This window comes from Curcuma longa, chromosome 3, assembly GCF_044706935.1.
Source record: "Curcuma longa cultivar G26 ecotype Majalengka, Jawa Barat chromosome 3, ITB_CL_G26_1.1, whole genome shotgun sequence".
In the NCBI taxonomy this organism is placed as follows: Eukaryota; Viridiplantae; Streptophyta; class Magnoliopsida; order Zingiberales; family Zingiberaceae; genus Curcuma; species Curcuma longa.
The window spans coordinates 4,212,924-4,231,318 of record NC_133863.1 but is presented as its reverse complement, the minus strand read 5'-3'; the positions used below and the strand labels follow the sequence as shown (position 1 = coordinate 4,231,318).

The following is an 18,395-nucleotide window of genomic DNA, read 5'->3' as shown; positions in this document are numbered from 1 at the left end:
GTTCCTTATCTTCCTCGCTGTCTAATCATAGTAGACAGAGCTCATTGTTCTTGATCGATACTAAACATAAAATTATTTAGGCTTAGCTTCAAAACGGCAAGTCATGCTTGTTGCGGCAATGGAGGGTGATACGTGTAATTTAATAAATTATTTAAATTTATTTATTTAATTAATTTTATAAGTCAGTCATGCACGTTTGATACAGTTGGAGTGCTACTCTCCCCACTATAAGTCTTCTTCTTCTTGATCGTGATTGTTATCGTCTACTATTCTGGTCTCCCGTCAGGTCATTGAGCCAATCGACTGGATGACCAAACTTTGATCGATTCATCACCGGACCATGTTTCAAGCTTAATCTACTTTCAAGTCCCTTCTCTAATGAAAGTGAAATCTCACATGTATCGGATACTTTATTAACTGATGATTTAACTGTCCACGGTATCCTACTGGAACAAAGACGATTTCATCTTGCTACTAAAATTGCCTGCGGCGCTTTAAAAGGAGCTCAATTCGTGGCGGAAACATGGCGGAGCATTGAAGGTCCCCTTTGCAGATGGGGAAGGTTTGCTGCACGGAACCAGATGGCCATGGCGTCGACTTTCTGGGACTCCTCGTGGCACTCGTCCTCGCCTTGGTGTTGATGCTCATCTGCTCCCCTCGGCCCCGCCGACGCGCCATCGTCGTTTATCCCCCCCTTCTCTCCTGAAAGGTAACAAAGAATCACAGGCGACGATTTGTTGTACACACATGCAATTTATACCTGTCTTCTCCCTTTCCTCATCTCTGTTCGTCTTTAAGCATGTTCGACCGTGTGCGAGCCCCTGTGTACTTTCCTAAGGATTTTTAAATTTATAGTTACGTTTAAAAAGATTAAATTCATCATTAAATCTATCTTCTGTTTTGTTTATAAGCATGGCAGTGTAAAATCGCAAACACCGTAAAATAAAAAGCCACAAACGATTCAATTTAACGACGGAATGTAAACGTCGGTGAATAGCATCAGCTTTAAGAAGAAGATCTGTAAAAGAGCACCAAATTTTTCTGGCATAAGATGAAATGCTGCGTGGTGCTGGAATTCCTGAAGCAATCGTCTAGGAATTTGGAATGAAAATTTATTGTATTCTTATTTCGATTTCAATAATCAGATTATTTTTCTTAACGGGGTGGGACAGAATCGCCTTTAATTTGGTGGTGGGTTGGAGTGGACGATCAATCAAAGACGTCTTTACTTCCATTTCAGGTCCGTTTCATCATTACTAGCCGAGATCATATTTGTCTTAACTGGTTGACTGAATAAGGGCCAAGAAAAAAATATATAATTTATTTTAGCTACTAAAATTTGAGAAGAACATTGTTTTTATCTTGTCCACCTATCAAATATAGTTTTTATTAGCAAGTTATCAATTTAACCTAACAAGCTGAGTAAATTGGATAGGGCTGCAAATAAGTTAGTTAAGTTTTATGATGTTTTAATTTATTTGATAAAATAATTGAGTAAATTAAAATGAATCAAATAAAATGAATCAAATAGTTGGTTGATTATTGAGTTTAATAATATAAATTTTTTATTGTTTAAAATTTTTTATTATTTAATTGATTATTGAGCTAATAATATAGATTTTTTATTTTAAAAGTTTTATTGCATAATAAAAATTTTATTGATAATTTAAAAATATTATTTACGAACATTGTTTATGAATATTGTTCACAAATAATAACAAGTTGAACATATATGTGTTAAGCTTATTTATTTAGTTTAATAAGTTATTCAAACTTGATTATTTAATTAATTTTATGTGTATTAAATGAACATAAATAAATTTTTTAAAATTAAATATCAAATTTATTCAAAAACATTTAATTTATTTACAATCTGATAGTTGTGTTAAACAAACCAATAAAACTTGGCAAATTGGGTAGGTAGGCAGAGACATTTAAGCAAATTGAATTAAGACTGAACAAATCACGTAGGCCATTGGAGTGGGACAAGACAATGCTAGGTGGGCCTAGCTGACTAAGTCTGTTGGACAAAATTGACTAGTTAAGTCAACCAGACTGAATTAATTGAGTTAGACAAGTCCAACGAATTGAAGCAGTTAAAATTTAATTAAACCAGCCAAAATTCATTATATGTATTGTCTAAAATAATCACGTAAAATGATTAAGACGAGTGGATACACCCCAAATGGAAGCTACATGTTCAGAGAGTGGAAAGAACTTGGGGGAAAAATTAACAGGTTTTAAAGCTTTCCGGTTAATAATAGAATTAAGGGTACCCAGGGAGAAAAGTAAAAAAAAAAAGGGTTAAAAAATAACGTTGGAGTGCAATAAACACAATATGAAGGCGTATTTTGGCAAATAACATCGAGGCGTGTTTTTTATTCAAGAAATTTCCAGGAATCGGGAAACGGGGGGATTCGTGCGTACGTTCAACGCGTCTACCGGTCTCGTGCCAACCGCTCTTGTAAATAGGCACATTATCCTCTTCTTCCTCTGCTTCATCGTTCCCAATTCGCTAACCTACTTGCTCCCTCTCTCTCCGAACTCCAAACCCTAACCTCTTCTTTCATGGGGTCTCGGACGCTCGAGATCACTCTGATCTCCGCCAAGGGCCTCAAGGAAGTCAACCTCATCTCCAAGATGGCCGTTTACGCCATCGTCTCCCTCTCCTCCGACTCCCGCGCGCGGCTGCGCACTCCGCCGGACCGCGAGGGCGGCCGCAACCCCACCTGGAACTCTACTCTCCGCTTCACCGTCCCCGACGACGCCGATCTCGCCCGCACGCACTTCTTCCGCATCCTCCTGCGCACCGAGCGCACCCTCGGCGACCGCGACGTCGGCGAGGTACGCGTCCCTCTCTCGGAGTTGCTTTCGGGCGCTGGCGACGGCCCGCGGCCCGTCCAGTTCCTCAGCTACCAGGTCCGGAAGACGACCTCTGGCAAACCCAAGGGCGTCCTCAACTTTTCCTATAAACTCGGCGAGCGCGTCGCAGCACCGGCGGCCCTCGCACCGCCGACCGGATATCCACCGCAGACCACCGCCTATCCGTATCCTCCTCAGCCCGCACCGAAGGCTGATGAGCCCGTGATGGCGTACCCTGTAGGGACGAGCTATGGAGCATATCCGCCCCCGTATCCACCGCGCGTGGGGTACCAGCAGCCGCAGCCGTACGGGCACCCGCCGGCGGGGTACGGGTATGGGACAGCGCAGCCTCAACCGCCGAGGAAGAACAGGATGGGGTTGGGATTGGGGGCCGGGTTGCTTGGAGGCGCTCTCGGAGGGCTTCTGATCGGAGACATGGTCTCCGACGCCGGCGGCTTTGATTTCTAGAAGGGTCTTCTGCGTTGTTTCTTTCTACGCTTTATTAAAAGACGTGAAGCAGACGCAGCTGAAATATTAATGAAAATTATGTGGTCTGTATATTGTGAATTTTATGACGTATGTTTTCAGCATTTATTTTTATTTTTATTTTTGCTTAGTTTGGTTGTATATCCTTAATAAAGTGGTGATTAACGGGCGATTATTAAAATCTTTCCTTTTATTATTAAATAAATAATTTATTTGAAAGGAATAAAATAAGAATTTTAATTTTAGATAAAGGTACTCTAATAACAAAATAAAATTCTAAAAGTGGATTTAGCTATTAATTAAAATTTGGAAGATCTTTAGCGGTCTTTAAAAAGAAAGTTGTAAAATATAAACACATTATTCCAAAAATATTTTCAAAATCTGATCTTAATATATGTATGAAGAAAAAAATATTATTTAGAGCATACTTACACGACAAGTTTTCCTTCAACGATTAAAAGTAATAAATGACATTTTTTATTAATGAAATAGATATTTTAGATGAGACGTACATCGATATTAAAAAAAATGATAAATCTCAGTCGGGGACTCAATTCTTGAGGGTGGCCAGTCCGGTCTTATGGAAATTTTTGACCACCAAGGTAATGTACATCGATACTAATTAATATTTAAAGGGTATTTAAATTTTTTTAATAAAATTGTAACAAAGAAGAATCAACGATTTAATATGATGGATTAATAAATTTCTATTATATATTGTCTAATAGATTTTTATAACCTAGTATAAATTTATTAAAAGTTGAACCGGTTCAGTTGGAACCAGATTTAACTCAATTCGGTCCGAGTCAGCAGCCTTGCCACCACTTAAACCCTAATGTCCGCGTCGGTTTTCTGTTCTGATCTTTATTCGCTGACTGCCGCGCGATAAGTGCGGCGAAAACCCTAATTTCTGGCGCTATCTATCTTATCTATCTAATAAATATATCCATCAATAGTTTGAATGTCATCGTGTTGATTTGCTTAATCGTTCTTTAGATCTTTAAGGTTTATTTTGCCCAGGTACACGATCAATATTTTCTTGATTTTTCTTCTTCGAAGTGGAGATTGCCGTGACGACTACGGAAATTCAAGCTCAACAGACCGGATCACAGATCTCTCTTCGTGGGATTTGTATGTCGACCACCCCGCTGACCTGAGCAATCTCCATTAGACGTATCTTTTTGTCGTATTTAATTTCTGATTTTTCCCCGATTTTGGGTTACCGGTCTCTTCCCTCGATGTCGTATTCTCCACTTCATTGATCAACAGGTATTTTTCTTTTTATTTCTCTAGATCTCTACATGATCGATCTCAATATATACTCTTGCGGAGAGTCCCTTGTTATCATTGCCAAAAAAGTTTATGCATTGTTTAGTTAATCTTTTCCGTTAATCTGTATCTATGAAATGGGAGAATTATGGGATGAGGATAAGAGAGCTCCCTCTTCTGAAGTACACACTGAGGATGCTCGCTGGCAGAATCGAACCATTAACAAATATGCCACGACTGAGCCTTTGTTCTCCTTGTATTATTCTCTTTCTTGTTTTCAAAATTTCTATATGTTTCACAAGTCCATGACAAGGACGAAATAAAATCTCGAATTATTCAACCTTTGATCTGAGTATCTATGATCCAAACGACGCTTTCGCTTTATTTCTGAATCGTAGTCTATTTGTAATTTCAATCCTATTTTTAAACTACTGTCTTGTTTGCCAATTTTTAATATTTGCAATTTCGTTATTTGATAAAAGCATAAAAATTTTCTTAGGACACCTTCCTACACAGCCTAGTTTTAGATTGTGGATAGAATAATACGCTCATGCTGATGAGTGCGCCTCTCTATTTATTGTTTATTAGTTATTTTACAAAGTTTTTGATTTTTTTCTTACTGATTAGCTAAGGATGATCGCTATTTGTGTTGGAATTACCGACTGACGTGGTTAAAACCATTATGAAGCATATCATCTGGCTTTCTGAAGCTTTTATTTTCTATCTTCTTTTTGACTTGATAATTTTTTTTTCTTTCATTAAAGCAAATTGTTGTTTCGTTGAATTTCTAACGCTATCTGCATTGAATTTCTTTATGTTTGAAATCCCAATGAGGATGATAAGGCCTCTTGATAGGAAGTGCCGTATGACACTTTAAACTACAGCTGTGCCAACCAGTTACTTGCACTTTTCTCTTCATTTGCTCCACTCAAGTTCTGAAAGAATTGAGCTGTAGTGTATGTCAAATGATTAGTGTAGATTGACTGGAACTGGTCATGGTTGTTTGTGTGATTTTAAACGGGTCTCTGAGGGTTCCACTAGTTAATGTTTTTCAACTATTATTTTCTAGGCCTGATGCCACTTCTTCAGTAGCTTATGCAGCGATTGATATTGTCTGGCCAATAAAAGTCCTTTATTGACTTTTCGTTGGCTGATAGGAATCTGTGGAAAAGTTTTAATTTATCCACGGTGCTGTTTATGTCGATTACATTTGCTCCGTTTTACCTGAAGCATAGATTTCATGTTTAATATTTTAGTTGTTGTTTAGATACGACTGCATATTTCAGTTTCACTTTTTCATTCTTGTTTTTTGTTATTGTTACTAAATTGTGTTTATATTGGTTTAATTTATGCAAGTGATGAGAAACATAGACAGGGACATCTGCACTCTTCCAAGAGGTTGATGACTAGTTCTATGCTAAATGGGAATCTCTCTGATGCAATATTTTAATTTTTTTTAACGCTGAGATCTTAATTTTTGTAATTAATTTATTCTTAATACGTAAGATAACGATGCTTTTCTTGTCACTACCATTAAGGCCTTTTGTCATGCTTTGAGACTTTTCTTTTCACATGATTTTGTATTTTGATACTTTTTTGTTTGTTTGTGTTTACTCATTTTCTATTATTCTTACTCCTATGATGATTAAACAAAAATTTTAGTTCTTCCTAGGTGGCAAACCATGCGGAATAAACATGGAGACCTGAACTGAGGAGTATTTTTTAAATTTTAATTTCCGCTTTAATTTGTTACAGATTATTTCTCTGGTTTACTATGTTGAATGGTTCGTTCTAAAGGTTTGGAATTAGAAGTATTTTTTGTCTTTATTTGATGGTGTATTCATGGAATGTCATTATGTTGTTTTGCCTATTTTTTCTTTAGATCTGTTAGATTTATTTTCTCCAGGTAGACAATCAATATTCCTTGATTCGTCTTCAAAGTGGAGATTGCCATGACGGCTATGGAAATTCTAGCTCAACAGACTGGATAAGAGTTCTTTCATCGAGGGATTTGTATGTCGACCACCCTGAGCAATCTCCATTAGATGTATCTTTTTGTCATATTTAATTTCTGTTTTTTTGTTTATTCTTCAAAGGGTACCTTTTTTATTTCTCTAGATCCCTACGTGTTCTATTGCAATGTCATCTTGTGGAGATTCCCTTGTCATCGTTGCCAAAAAAGTTTATATATTGTGTCGTTGATCTTTTCCTTTAATGTGTATCTCTGTCATTGGACGGTAGTGATGGGATGAGGATAGCAGAGCTCCCTCTTCTGAAGTACACATTGAGAACGAACCATTAACAATTACGCCAACACTGACCCTTTATTCTCCTTGTAATTTTCTCTTTCTTGCCTTTTTTTTCCTTCTAAATTTTTATGTTAGCCACTTCCATAGGATGGAGTAAATCTTGAATTATCTAACCTTTCATCTGATTATCAATCATGCTTTAATTCTTCATATTCTTGTAACTATTTTTAAATTACGGTTTTGTTTTCCATTTTATTAATATTTGCAAATTTTCATATGATGAAAGCATGAATATTATCTTAGGACACCTTCCTACACAGCCTAGTTTTAGGCTGTGGATGAGAATAATACGTTCATGCTGATGAATGTCTCTATTTATTGTTTATTAGTCATTTTACTTAAAGTTTTTGTTTTGTTTCATATTAGCTTATGCAGTCATCTGGCTTTCTGAGCTTGTATTTCTATTTCGCTTTGATTTGTTAGTTTTTTAAACTCAATCTGCATTTCTATCTGTTTAGCAAATTGTTGTTTAGTTGAATTTGTAACTCAATCTGCATTGAAATTCGTTATGTTTGAAATCCCAATGAGGATGATAGAACCTCTTGATAGGAAGTGCCGTATGACATTTTAAACAGCAGCTGTGCCAACCTGTTACTTGGACTTTTCTCTGCATTTGCTCCTTTCAAATTCTGTAAGAATTGAGCTGTAGCGCATCTCAAATGATTAGTGTAGATCGACTGGAACTGGTCATGGTTGTTTTTGTGATTTTAATCGGGTCTCTGAGCGTTCCATGAGTTAAGTTAAAGTGCTTGCATGTTTCAGTTTCACTCTGTATTTTTTTTTGTTATGCAAGAGATGATAAACATCAACAGGGACATTGAAGAGGTTGATGACTAGTTCTATGGTAAATGGGAATCTCTCTGATGCAATATTTTAATCTTTTTTTAACCCCAGAGTTCTTAATTTTTGTGACTAATTTGCTTGTGATGCATAAATATGCACGTATTTTCAGATATTAGATGATGATTCTTTTGTTGTCACCACTAGCATGGTCTTTTCTCATGCATTGAGATTGTTCTTTTGGCTGAGTTTTGTGGTTTTGTTTTTTGTGCTTGCTCATTTCTTGTTATTTTGACTCCGATGATGATTAACTGAACTTTCATTCTTCCTAAGTGGCAAACAGTGCGGAATAAATATGGAGACCTAAACTGGAGTGATTTTTTAAATTTAATTTTCACTTTTATTTGTTATAAATTCGCCTGGTTTAATCTGACGAAATTCGTTCGAAAGGTTTGGAAATTTTTCCCCCGTCTTTGTTTGATGGTGCCAATGATTCTTATAAATATACTTTGAGGTGTCCCTATGAAAAGTTCTTAATCTGAGGCACTATTTAAATAGTTTTATTGTATATTAAAGTGGTTAATGTCAATTCCTTTTTTATATAATTAATTGCAATAGACATTTCATTTAGGATTCATGCTAGTGCTTTAATAACATGAACAGACAATATGAATTTTGAAATTTATTTTTTTTCTTTGAAATTCAATTCTTATTTATTTTTTATACTATCTAAAAGATTTTGATTACTAACTCTATTGAAAATTTTCTTTATATCATATTATTTGCTGCATGCTATCGCACCTCAAAATATTTAATTTTTTTAGGTGAATTTAACGGTTTAAATTTGTAGTTAAATAAATTTAATGCCTAAATCACATTAGCTTGTCGAAGATATTTTAAATTACAAACTGTTTTCATTAATAAATTTGAGTTTTTCAATATCATTAAAGGAATTGGTATGGATTGATATATCTTCATCAAGAAAGTTAAAGCTTGATTTAGATAGAGATAATACGTCAGATAGCTCGATTGGTTTTGTGCTCAATCCCATACTCAATTGGCCTCACGCTTGATTCCATGCTTGATTGGCTGTGTCCGATTTTATGCTTGATTAGTTTTGCATTCGACCTCATGCTCGATTGGCTGTGTCCGACTCCATGCTCGATTGGCATCGCGTTTGATTCCAAGCACGATTGACTCTGCACTCGATTTCATATCCGATTGGCTCTGTGCATGACTTCGTGCTTGACTCATTATTCAATTGATTTTTTGGTCTTCCAGGTGAAGGTTGACTTCTTAGTCGGTCCAGTCTCGTCAAATCTGTACTCCTATCAAATTGACACTTTTGTTCAGGTGACTTCACTTTTTCATCACCACTACTTTCCTTATCTCACTTAACTGCTGCTTGAGTGACTGTTGTTTGAGTGACTTATAGAATGATAAAGTATTCAACCGTAGATAACCTATCTTTTTAATATAATATATAATGAGATCGATGTGATATCTTTCTTATTTGTATGTGATACCTCCTCTGATCAATTCCTAATTATATTTCATACTATCTAAAAGATTTTGATAATTAATTCTGTCGATCTTAATTATACAAGTTTGTTGAAAGATTCTTAATAATATTCATATTTCATATTATTTGCTGCATGCCATCGCAGCTCAAAATTTTTAATTTTTTTAGGTGAATTTAACGGTTTAAATTTGTAGTTAAACAAATTTAATGCCTAAATCACATCAGCAATTAATTGTGGTCGATGATATTTTAAATTACAAACTGTTTTCATTAATAAATTTGAGGTTTTCTTTTATGTAAAAGATGAAATTCACCATAGTGGCACAGCCTCCACAATCGTTAACGGAATGCATCAATATTGTAATGCGGAATTTTGTCATAAAATGATAAATGAATATTGAACCAAACGACCTTCCGCCACACAAATGCTACTCCGATAAATTAACCGCTACTCCGATAAATTAACCGCCACTCCTGGCCACCGCCTGCAAGAAAAAGACACCGTCACTCTCAATCCACATGCAACCTTCTGTCGCCGTCCTCGACCATGGCGGTCGTCTTCTCCCCGCTCCGCCACTACTGTTACTACGACGCACGCCGTCCTCTGTTCCCAAGGTATGCCCTGGACCATCGGCTCCTCACCCTCCCCTTCCCTTACTCTCCCCTCCGCGACCTCGCTGTGCGGATCTCATCCTCCTCATCTGCCTCCTCTTCTGATGGCCCTTCTCCGATCAAGCCTCCTATGGTGGAGCAGCCCGGTGGAAAGATGGTGGTGGAGCTGGTGGGTGCCTTCAACGACTTGACGGGTAGGATGGGCGGCGCTCTCTCCACCACTTCATCTTCTTGGTTGCTCTTCAAGGCCCTAAAATTGTCCATTCCCCTACTCCAGTCTCTACCGGTAGCGTCTGATGGTCGCCCGCCGTTGTCCCGCGCTCTCTCTGTTGCTTGCCTTCTCGCTGATCTACAGGTGCGTCAGTGATGAAGTACTCAGCTGGAGACGTTAAAAGAATAGAAAGATACTAAAGAGGATAAATTTGACCAAATTATCTGTTGTTTTGGAAAATTAAAGATGCTTCTGGTATTGTTCCAAATTATCTTGGAATTCTGTGTTGATCATATCGCTAACTTTTCGAAGAAGTTAGAACTTTCCCTATCTACGTTACCAATTAGTGTCTAGTGAGGCATTTCTTCTCATCGAATCTTGCATACAATTTTGTTAAAAGCTTAAATTAGTGATTTTTTTTTTTGCTGTTTTCCATTGCAATGCTATATATTTTTTAATTGGAAACCTGTTATTTATTCTGGTGTTCTAAATCAACTAACAACTGTTGTTGGACTGCAGATGGACGCAGAAGTTATTTCTGCTGGCATGCTTGGAGAAGCTTTAGAGGCGGGTGCTATTACCCTATATGAAGTGAAAAGTCAAATAAGCACCAGCATTTTCCATCTTCTGCATGAGACCATACGCTTAAGGCATATTCCTTCTAAATTTGAGATCTCAGATGATGAGAGTGCCAGTGCTCTGAGGAGATACTGTTTATCCTACTATGACATCCGGGCAGTGGTTCTAGAGCTTGTTGGCAAACTTGATATGATGAGGCACCTTGATCATCTTCCAAGATATCTCCAGCAGAGAAAGTCTTTGGAGGTTTTGATGATTTATGCTCCTCTTGCCCATGCAGTGGGAATCAGTGCATTGTCCACTGAGCTTGAGGATCTCTCCTTCCGATATTTGTTTCCTTACTCTTACCTATACTTGGATACTTGGCTGAGAAGTTATGAGACAGATGTTGGGTCCTTGTTAGATGCATACAAGGAGCAGCTACTCGAGGTACTTGAAGCTGATACTGAGTTAGAATTGATGGTCAATGGCATCTCAGTTAATGGTCGATACAAAAGCCGTTTCAGCACCATGAAGAAACTATTGAGAGATGGACGCAGGCCGGAAGAAGTGAATGATCTTTTGGGTTTGCGGGTAATCTTGAATCCTCGACCAGGGGATGACATGCTTGAGAGGGGTGAAAGAGCTTGTTACAGGACACATGAAATAATTCAATCTCTGTGGAAAGAAGTACCCAGCAGGACAAAGAATTATATAGCTAGGCCAAAGAAGAATGGATACAGAAGCTTACATGTGGCTGTTGATGTTAGTGAAAAAGGAAGGGTCCGACCACTGATAGAGATACAGATTCGGACAAAGCAGATGGATTCTTTGGCTTCTGGAGGAGCTGCTTCTCATTCATTATACAAAGCAGGTGTTACAGATCCTGATGAGGTGAGATAGTAAAGCCAACTAATAATTCCTGAGAGTTAACAATTGATGAAAAATTGAATGAAAAGCATGTCTTCTGCAATTGTTAGATTAACTTGTGTATTTCCTTGACAGTTGTGACAATAATTTTCTAGACAAGATACAACAATAAGATAGCTGTAGAAAGTTGCCAGATCCAATTGTCTGCTTGTTTGTCATTTAAAGCGATGATGTTTGTTGACATGTTCTGTTGTGCTTTTGTATACTTTGTCAACTGACCTCACCAGATTCACCTCTAGACAAGAAAGCCCTTTTAGTTAATTAGCCATTTTGAGGTGTCATGATGTTAGATAATATGGAACATGTAGTTGAGAAATAGGATTGTATCCAAATAATTATAAGCATGGAGTTGCAATCCAACATTTTTTACTGCCATCTTTTTTCTCCTTTTTTGCAAGTGAACAATAACCTTATTCATCTTTAGCTAGGGATTTGAGGACAATGTAATGTACCATCATCATCTTTCTACCCACACATGGCACACAATCACTCTGAAATATAAATGCCCTTCATATTAGTTATAGGCATTTAGTTACCCAAAGTTTCCTAGTCAACCCAGAATATATATGGATTCAGATTTTTTTTTCTTTTTCCTTTTTGAAAAATGCCACTTAATGTGTTTCTCAGTGTTGCTAGTAGAATTATCTGATTCCATGTTTCTGCATTTAAGCATAATCAGGATCATCATCAATTCACAGTATTTTCCTGTTCTCTTTGGTGTAGATTATCCATTCTCATCCCCCCCCCCCCCCCCCCTTCCCCTCCAATTTCTTTATCTTTTATCAATATAATTTGGCAGCTTATCCTGTGTTGATGATTCTAATTATGTCCAGGCAAAACGGCTAAAGGCAATTATGATGACTGCAGCTGAACTTGCAGCTCTTCGTCTCAAAGATCTACCATCTGCAAATCATAAAGGGCTTGAGATTGACCACAGAAACAGAATCTTTCACCTTCTTGATAAAAATGGTGACGGTAGAATAAGCATTGAGGAGCTTACTGAAGTGATGGAGGAACTTGGAGCAGGAAGTAAAGATGCCCAGGAACTCATGCAACTTCTTGATTCAAATTGTGATGGTTCCCTGAGCTCTGAAGAATTCAATTTGTTTCAAAGACAGGTGAGGTTCTCCAAATATAGGCTACATACACTTTTGGGCCATTGGTTTTCTCTAACACTCATAGCTCATGGGCCAGGCTGAGTTCTAGCCGAAATAAGGCCTACGTTAAGTCCCTTTTTCCAACCCAAACTCAGAATTATGCTAACATTCTGAGAGAAAGAATACAATCCTACTAGTTATATGCTTGAAGTGCAAATAATATTGATGATGATATGGACAATTTTAGCATTCAATCCATGTTGCAACTTCACTGTGGTCCTAATATATTTGATGTAACATGAGGCATTCATAATTTGCTCCAGACTGAGTTTATGTGTGGACGATAGCAGGGGAGGGGGAGAGTGAGGAAATGCTCACAAACATCACTTTCCCTTTCCCTCTTATTTTGTTTCCAGCCAAGTAAACCCAGCATAAAAATCATATATGTTCATCTTCAAAACAACTTTGCTTTTAAGTGCATTTAGAGCCATTGTAATTATGTACCAAATAAATAATACCCTTGTATAATTTTATAAATAATTTTACCTAATCCTCAAATATACTTTATCCTAAAAATTAGTTTTATTTGGTGTGTTACGAATTAATATCATAATGAACTTATGAACCACCTGCAATTAAAATAGGTTGAATTTATGAGGAATATGGAGGAAAAAGATGATCAGTTCAGAGCCATTTTGGGAGAGAAGCTTCAAATGAGTGACAGTACTGGCTTAATGCAAGTGTACCAGAAAGAACTGGGGAACAAGTTAACACTGAGCTGAAGCTAATTTGAATTTAACTAAGTGATCAAACTCCGCATATGAAAGTAAGTTAATTTGATAATTGTTGTTCTACAAGTTCATAGAGATAGTTGAATATTTCAGACTTTTTTGCATCCTCTGATATAAGAATGTGTTGCTGTTTTTTCCCCCTGAAATGTTCTAAGTTATTGAAATGTATTGTATAATTTGGAAAATATAACTTTGATTCTAACCAATCGTTCATTGAGAAAACATGTCTACAAATTAGTATCAAGTTGCAATATACGTAAGCTTTCAAGTCATTTTCAACACTTTGAAGACAAACATTGTCTTCAAAGAGATACTCTGGATACAAGTATTCCTGTTGGAATTGCAATAACTGAAGACTTCAAGTCAAGCTGGCTAGCTAGCATTCTAGCTACCATACTATATCATTCCCATTTCTCCAGATTGGGAATGCAAATTTCTTATTTGGATGTGCAAATTCTGTCATAAACACAATGCTTAAGCCATTGCTCTAAAAACATTAAATATTGTTATAAGTTCTTTTACCAGTTGAAAACATTAAGGGATGAAAAAATAGCCTGAAGAAACAGAAATAATATAATGAAAGGTGTAAATGATTGTAGGTACTCATGTCCGATCACCATTCTCTTTCACAAGCCTTATTTGCCTTGTCATATTACACAAAAATGCAGAGACATGGTACAACAAAAGGCCCCAAGTTTCTGAACTGAAATATAACCCAAAAGTTCTTTTATTCTCTCTCAAAGCTTGTAAAGTTTTTATTAACACTTACAACAAGCAAAGTTTTAGGTAAATCATATCAAAACAGAAAAACAAGTAAAGCCAAAAAAACCTATAGATAAGCGGATCTCCATGTTGCCTTGCCTATTGCCATAAGGGCATCAAAGTTTTGAAACCTTTTCATCAGTATGGGCTTCTATTCCAATTTGTTATATGGTTTTGAAGTTTAAATATCTGTGTGATGAACTTGAAATGGAATTCTATGGATCTGAACCTCCATTTTTACTACAAGTAACTTGTGCACCAATATGACTCTCTGCAGAGATTGGCTGAGGTCTTACAGAGACAGCAGAAGAGTGTGATCCATCATGATAGTGAGCTTCAGAAATCAAAAGCAAAGCAAGCGCTACCATGATGGCTGATAGAACTGCCATAGTGGTCGATGTCAAGTGAGCATGATCCTTCAACTGTTTGCAATTCTCAACAAGGATCTTGGAGAATGCATCCCTAACCAACTGACAATTCACGAGTCTTTCCATGTGAGGAAATCCATCGAGTATATTCTGCATTGAGCTTGCGTAGACCTGCATTCTTGTGTATGCGGTGGATGATAAAATGTCACCGTGGCTGCAAGCTCCACCATCATCTGAGCATGTATGTTCCTTCAAGATCTTTGCAACAGTAAAATCATGTAGCTTAGATCAGTCATGAGCAACATTATAAGAACACTTGGGGATTACTCTAGAGAGAGAAATTACCTGAGGAACATCTCCTATTTTGATTGTGTTGGAAGAACAATTTCCTGGTTGGTAAGAATACTCCGGTGGTCCAGAAAAAGGGTTACAGACAAGAGACAGTGATTTCACTGCTGATATGTTTGCATTTACCTGCACATTTTGCAAGTGTAGGTATTAAGGATTCGATAAATCGCCGTGAATACTAGTTGCTGATTAATTACTATCCAATTTGCGTTGTTTCAATCCTCAAATGTTTTAGTTGCTTAATTTAATTTGCCTTGCATTAAGGACTCCTGAGAAGAAGGAGCATTCACAAAAGACAACCCTTTGAGACCATTTTACAAGTGCTGAAAGCAATTATGAAGGTAAAAACAAGTTAATCATTCGTACCTGGTCAATTGTATCATGGATTCCTTGCCGGATTTCATGTAGAAAAATATTAGCCGAGAGTTGCTCACTGCATTGTAGGATTGAGCTTAAGGTGCTATTTTGAGGATTTTGTTGATATTCCTTAAAAGCTGCACAGGTATCACCAGAGAACCTGTAAATTTCGCAAATTAACTCGGTGGTAAGTGTGAAAAAGGAAAAATATTCAGTCCAAGCAACATTTCATACTTGAATAGGAAGAAGTATAACCCAAAGAATATCCACAAAATAAATGTAAGTAGCCAGCAGATGATGAGAAACCTGCCAAGGTAGAATGTTAGATACATTGTAATATTAAAAACAAGAATTGGATGAATAGGAGCCTTGTTTGATCTAACTCTTAACAGAGTTGACAACTAGGTATCTTTACCTACTTACAGGTAAAATGTCTGCTGAAGTCTTGGTCTTAGTCTTAAGAGGTCTCAAGACTGCAACAAGGAAAGAGCAAAACAATTACATATCAAATTAATGTGGTAAAGCTGTAATAGCAGATGCTTAATGCACAAATTTGCTTTACCAAGCACAGTAAGAATAACCACAAGATTTAGCACAATGATAAAGGTAGTCACCATTCTCCTGCAAGAATGCACCATTTCAGATCAGACAACAGTTTGGTTCACATTGTAAACATTTTGATTTCATTTTCTTCTTTGTTTAGTGTTTCAGTTCTTACAATATGTTGATTGCCCTGTTGACCGTCTGCATACTCTTCTCAGCTTTTCGTGGCATGTTCACAACTTCATCATTAAGCTTCTGCAATGTGGAATTCAGATAGCTGGATCCTCCAAGGCTGCCATATTGCACCGTAACACTTTCCATGTCACCAACAGCTTTGATCACATCGAATACGGTTTGTGAAGCCTCTTCTGATGTTTCTACAATGATGTTCTTGATTGATTGCACCCTCGAATGAAATTTAGAGCATCCATCAAGTACTAAACCAGATGCTACTCTGCATATTAACATTCTTCAGTCGGTACTCGTATAAGATTTTACTTTTTAGGCAAACTTTCTCATATCATAACAGGCTTACATGGCTAGGCATGTAAATAGGATCCCAAGTAATGTTGCCCAGACGAGATGCCTCTTAGAGCGAGGAAGTTGTATCTTTTGTTTCCTTTCCTTTTTGAGCAAACAAGTTCTTCGTGCTGCCATGAGAATGCAAGCATACACAAAGCCACTGAGAAGCCATATTGTGCCAATTATGTACCCATATCTCCCTGTATAAATTGTAGACTGCAAAAGGAAAATGATCATATTTCTTATTATATATGTTCAAGTTTATACAGTGACTAGTATGATTCTAACTTTGACAAATTTCAGTGTAGCAGAATACATTGTAAATTGATTTAATGAATAATTGTCGAAAATATTCCCTGTTTGTTGAAATTCAAAAGCTAAATCATTAATGATTTTCGACTATTTAGTGCATGAACATGATTAGTAATGCTTTAGGGGGCAGAGAGATTACACTCCAGTAATGCTTGCTTGTGATGTTATAGCCACCCTTGTACTTTTTGAAGCTATCCAAAGGATCAATTCTTAGTGTCCTCGTCGACAATCCTTTTCTAACTTCCTTGTAGTTATCATCTTCGACCAGAGCTCTTTCTTTTGAGAATAAATGAGAGAAAAGGTCAATTAATCACCACTGATATAAAATATTAACAGATTCAAATCAGTCTCTTTTCTTTTTTTTTCTTTTGAAAATGCAAATGAGAACATGAACTGTGACATAAATGAAAACTAAAAGATTGTTTAGCTCACCTGCTGCAATGACAGAAAACCCATCTGCTCCCTTAGTGACGATAGAAATGGCTGTAGCTGTTGCACCACATCTTAAGATTGAAACCAAGGAAAACACAAGCATTGCAAACTGGCACATCTTTAGAAATACTGAATATATTAAATGAGATAAACTGTTAGGAAAAAAAGAGAAAAAAATTCTTGATGTATTTATTGCAAACCAACAGATAACAAACAAGAAACCCCCTAATAATGGCAAATTAAATGGGATAGAAAAGGGAAAAGAAATCAGTCTCACTTACTCTCAAACTTGAGCTTGATTGTCGCCACCAGTGAAGCAAGCTGCAAAAACTTCCTGTGTATAAGAACAGGAGGCAAAGCTGCTCTGTTCTTCAAAATAGACTAATGCCTCAGCACCTTTCTACCACTCAAATCTGTCTCCGTGCGGAATTCTCATCTCAAGAGCTCTCATGAAGCTCAAATGCCCAAGAGCTGAGACGTTGTGCCGGTCTTTATGGAGCAGCAAGAGTCCTGCCTTTCTTGTGGAACGGGGCAATGCATCAACTCATCGTAGCTCACACGCTCGAACCTCATGAACTAAGGAACTCACAAAGTCCAAACTAGTAAAAGGAGGAGATTGGAGTGACTGCAAAGTTTTTTTTTTTCCTTCTCTATTTATAATCATTCTCGAGTGTTGTAGATGCTATTCTTTGCTTCTCTGCAGCGTGTGAATTCTGATGCAAAAAGAAGAGGGGGAAAAAAGTTGAGCTAGCCCTTTCTTTCGGCTATGCATCCCTCCTTGATCACTTCACTAGTCATAAGCTTCTTTTTTTATTTAAACAGAAAAAAAGAATCCGGTACGTATAAGCAATAGCTTTGTCATAGAAGTGGCTGATTTGATGGAAAAATACCAGGACACTTTTGGAGGACTTACTGTCAAACTTTGGAGAAGAAGACTTTGATCAGTTCGGACGAAATCTAGTGTCGAAGTCAAAAGTGTATGACTTTTAACTTTTGGGCGTCAAACTTTCCCACTAAGATAACTCGTTCTTGAACACTGTGTTAATTTGTTTTAGTATTGTGTTTATTTGAAGACAGATAATTAAGAAAGGAAAGGAGAGAAGATGAAACAAAATCATTAATTTTCTCTTATTTACTTGAAAGAAAATAAAGAAGAGGGAAAAATGTTACTAAACTGTTTTGTTTTATTTCTGTGCGATATCTCTGCTTCAAAGGAAAAGAACCTTGATGGATGTAAAATTCATTAAGATTAAAAGTTAGATTATTCAAAGGTAAAGATTGTATGTCGGCATGTGTAAGAACAAGACAACGCGAAGCTTTTACA

The 18,395-nt window shown here is 36.9% G+C and overlaps 3 protein-coding genes and 10 non-coding genes across 14 annotated transcripts; 12 read left to right on the top strand and 1 right to left on the bottom strand.

Moving 5' to 3' along the window:
* Positions 1-2,406: 2,406 nt before the first annotated feature.
* LOC141824155 (protein SRC2-like) lies at positions 2,407-3,529 on the top strand. Its single transcript, XM_074711398.1, has one exon. The coding sequence runs from the start codon at positions 2,569-2,571 to the stop codon at positions 3,328-3,330; it is 762 nt and encodes a 253-aa protein (XP_074567499.1). The 5' UTR covers positions 2,407-2,568; the 3' UTR covers positions 3,331-3,529.
* Positions 3,530-4,411: 882 nt separating this feature from the next.
* On the top strand, positions 4,412-4,511 carry LOC141825770 (small nucleolar RNA Z107/R87). Its single transcript, XR_012601526.1, has one exon. It is a non-coding gene; the product is annotated as a small nucleolar RNA Z107/R87 (small nucleolar RNA).
* A 249-nt stretch (positions 4,512-4,760) lies between these two features.
* Positions 4,761-4,862, top strand: LOC141825793 (small nucleolar RNA R30/Z108). The gene has a single exon (XR_012601546.1). It is a non-coding gene; the product is annotated as a small nucleolar RNA R30/Z108 (small nucleolar RNA).
* A 578-nt stretch (positions 4,863-5,440) lies between these two features.
* LOC141825827 (small nucleolar RNA Z112) lies at positions 5,441-5,651 on the top strand. Its single transcript, XR_012601575.1, has one exon. It is a non-coding gene; the product is annotated as a small nucleolar RNA Z112 (small nucleolar RNA).
* Positions 5,652-5,685: 34 nt separating this feature from the next.
* On the top strand, positions 5,686-5,829 carry LOC141825778 (small nucleolar RNA snoR2/U65). Its single transcript, XR_012601533.1, has one exon. It is a non-coding gene; the product is annotated as a small nucleolar RNA snoR2/U65 (small nucleolar RNA).
* Positions 5,830-5,965: 136 nt separating this feature from the next.
* Positions 5,966-6,060, top strand: LOC141825768 (small nucleolar RNA R44/J54/Z268 family). The gene has a single exon (XR_012601524.1). It is a non-coding gene; the product is annotated as a small nucleolar RNA R44/J54/Z268 family (small nucleolar RNA).
* Positions 6,061-6,248: 188 nt separating this feature from the next.
* On the top strand, positions 6,249-6,335 carry LOC141825811 (small nucleolar RNA Z159/U59). Its single transcript, XR_012601562.1, has one exon. It is a non-coding gene; the product is annotated as a small nucleolar RNA Z159/U59 (small nucleolar RNA).
* Positions 6,336-6,562: 227 nt separating this feature from the next.
* On the top strand, positions 6,563-6,654 carry LOC141825771 (small nucleolar RNA Z107/R87). Its single transcript, XR_012601527.1, has one exon. It is a non-coding gene; the product is annotated as a small nucleolar RNA Z107/R87 (small nucleolar RNA).
* A 789-nt stretch (positions 6,655-7,443) lies between these two features.
* LOC141825828 (small nucleolar RNA Z112) lies at positions 7,444-7,654 on the top strand. Its single transcript, XR_012601576.1, has one exon. It is a non-coding gene; the product is annotated as a small nucleolar RNA Z112 (small nucleolar RNA).
* Positions 7,655-7,999: 345 nt separating this feature from the next.
* LOC141825812 (small nucleolar RNA Z159/U59) lies at positions 8,000-8,082 on the top strand. Its single transcript, XR_012601563.1, has one exon. It is a non-coding gene; the product is annotated as a small nucleolar RNA Z159/U59 (small nucleolar RNA).
* Positions 8,083-8,186: 104 nt separating this feature from the next.
* Positions 8,187-8,256, top strand: LOC141825831 (small nucleolar RNA Z267). The gene has a single exon (XR_012601579.1). It is a non-coding gene; the product is annotated as a small nucleolar RNA Z267 (small nucleolar RNA).
* Positions 8,257-9,775: 1,519 nt separating this feature from the next.
* On the top strand, positions 9,776-16,572 carry LOC141824214 (GTP diphosphokinase CRSH1, chloroplastic). Of its 2 annotated transcripts, none has more exons than XM_074711456.1 (5): positions 9,776-10,195; positions 10,571-11,503; positions 12,373-12,657; positions 13,281-13,462; positions 16,024-16,572. In XM_074711456.1, the coding sequence occupies exons 1-4, from the start codon at positions 9,776-9,778 to the stop codon at positions 13,416-13,418; spliced, it is 1,776 nt and encodes a 591-aa protein (XP_074567557.1). In that variant the 3' UTR covers positions 13,419-13,462; positions 16,024-16,572. The 2 variants fall into 2 exon arrangements, with proteins under 2 accessions (XP_074567557.1, XP_074567558.1); XM_074711457.1 differs by lacking the exon at positions 16,024-16,572 and adding an exon at positions 14,467-14,583.
* LOC141824215 (uncharacterized) lies at positions 14,405-17,189 on the bottom strand. The gene is made up of 10 exons (XM_074711458.1): positions 17,072-17,189; positions 16,779-16,915; positions 16,341-16,543; positions 15,981-16,259; positions 15,825-15,883; positions 15,686-15,728; positions 15,497-15,568; positions 15,272-15,422; positions 14,903-15,031; positions 14,405-14,815 (listed from the first exon to the last, which is right to left on the bottom strand). The coding sequence occupies exons 1-10, from the start codon at positions 17,187-17,189 to the stop codon at positions 14,405-14,407; spliced, it is 1,602 nt and encodes a 533-aa protein (XP_074567559.1).
* Positions 17,190-18,395: the final 1,206 nt, after the last annotated feature.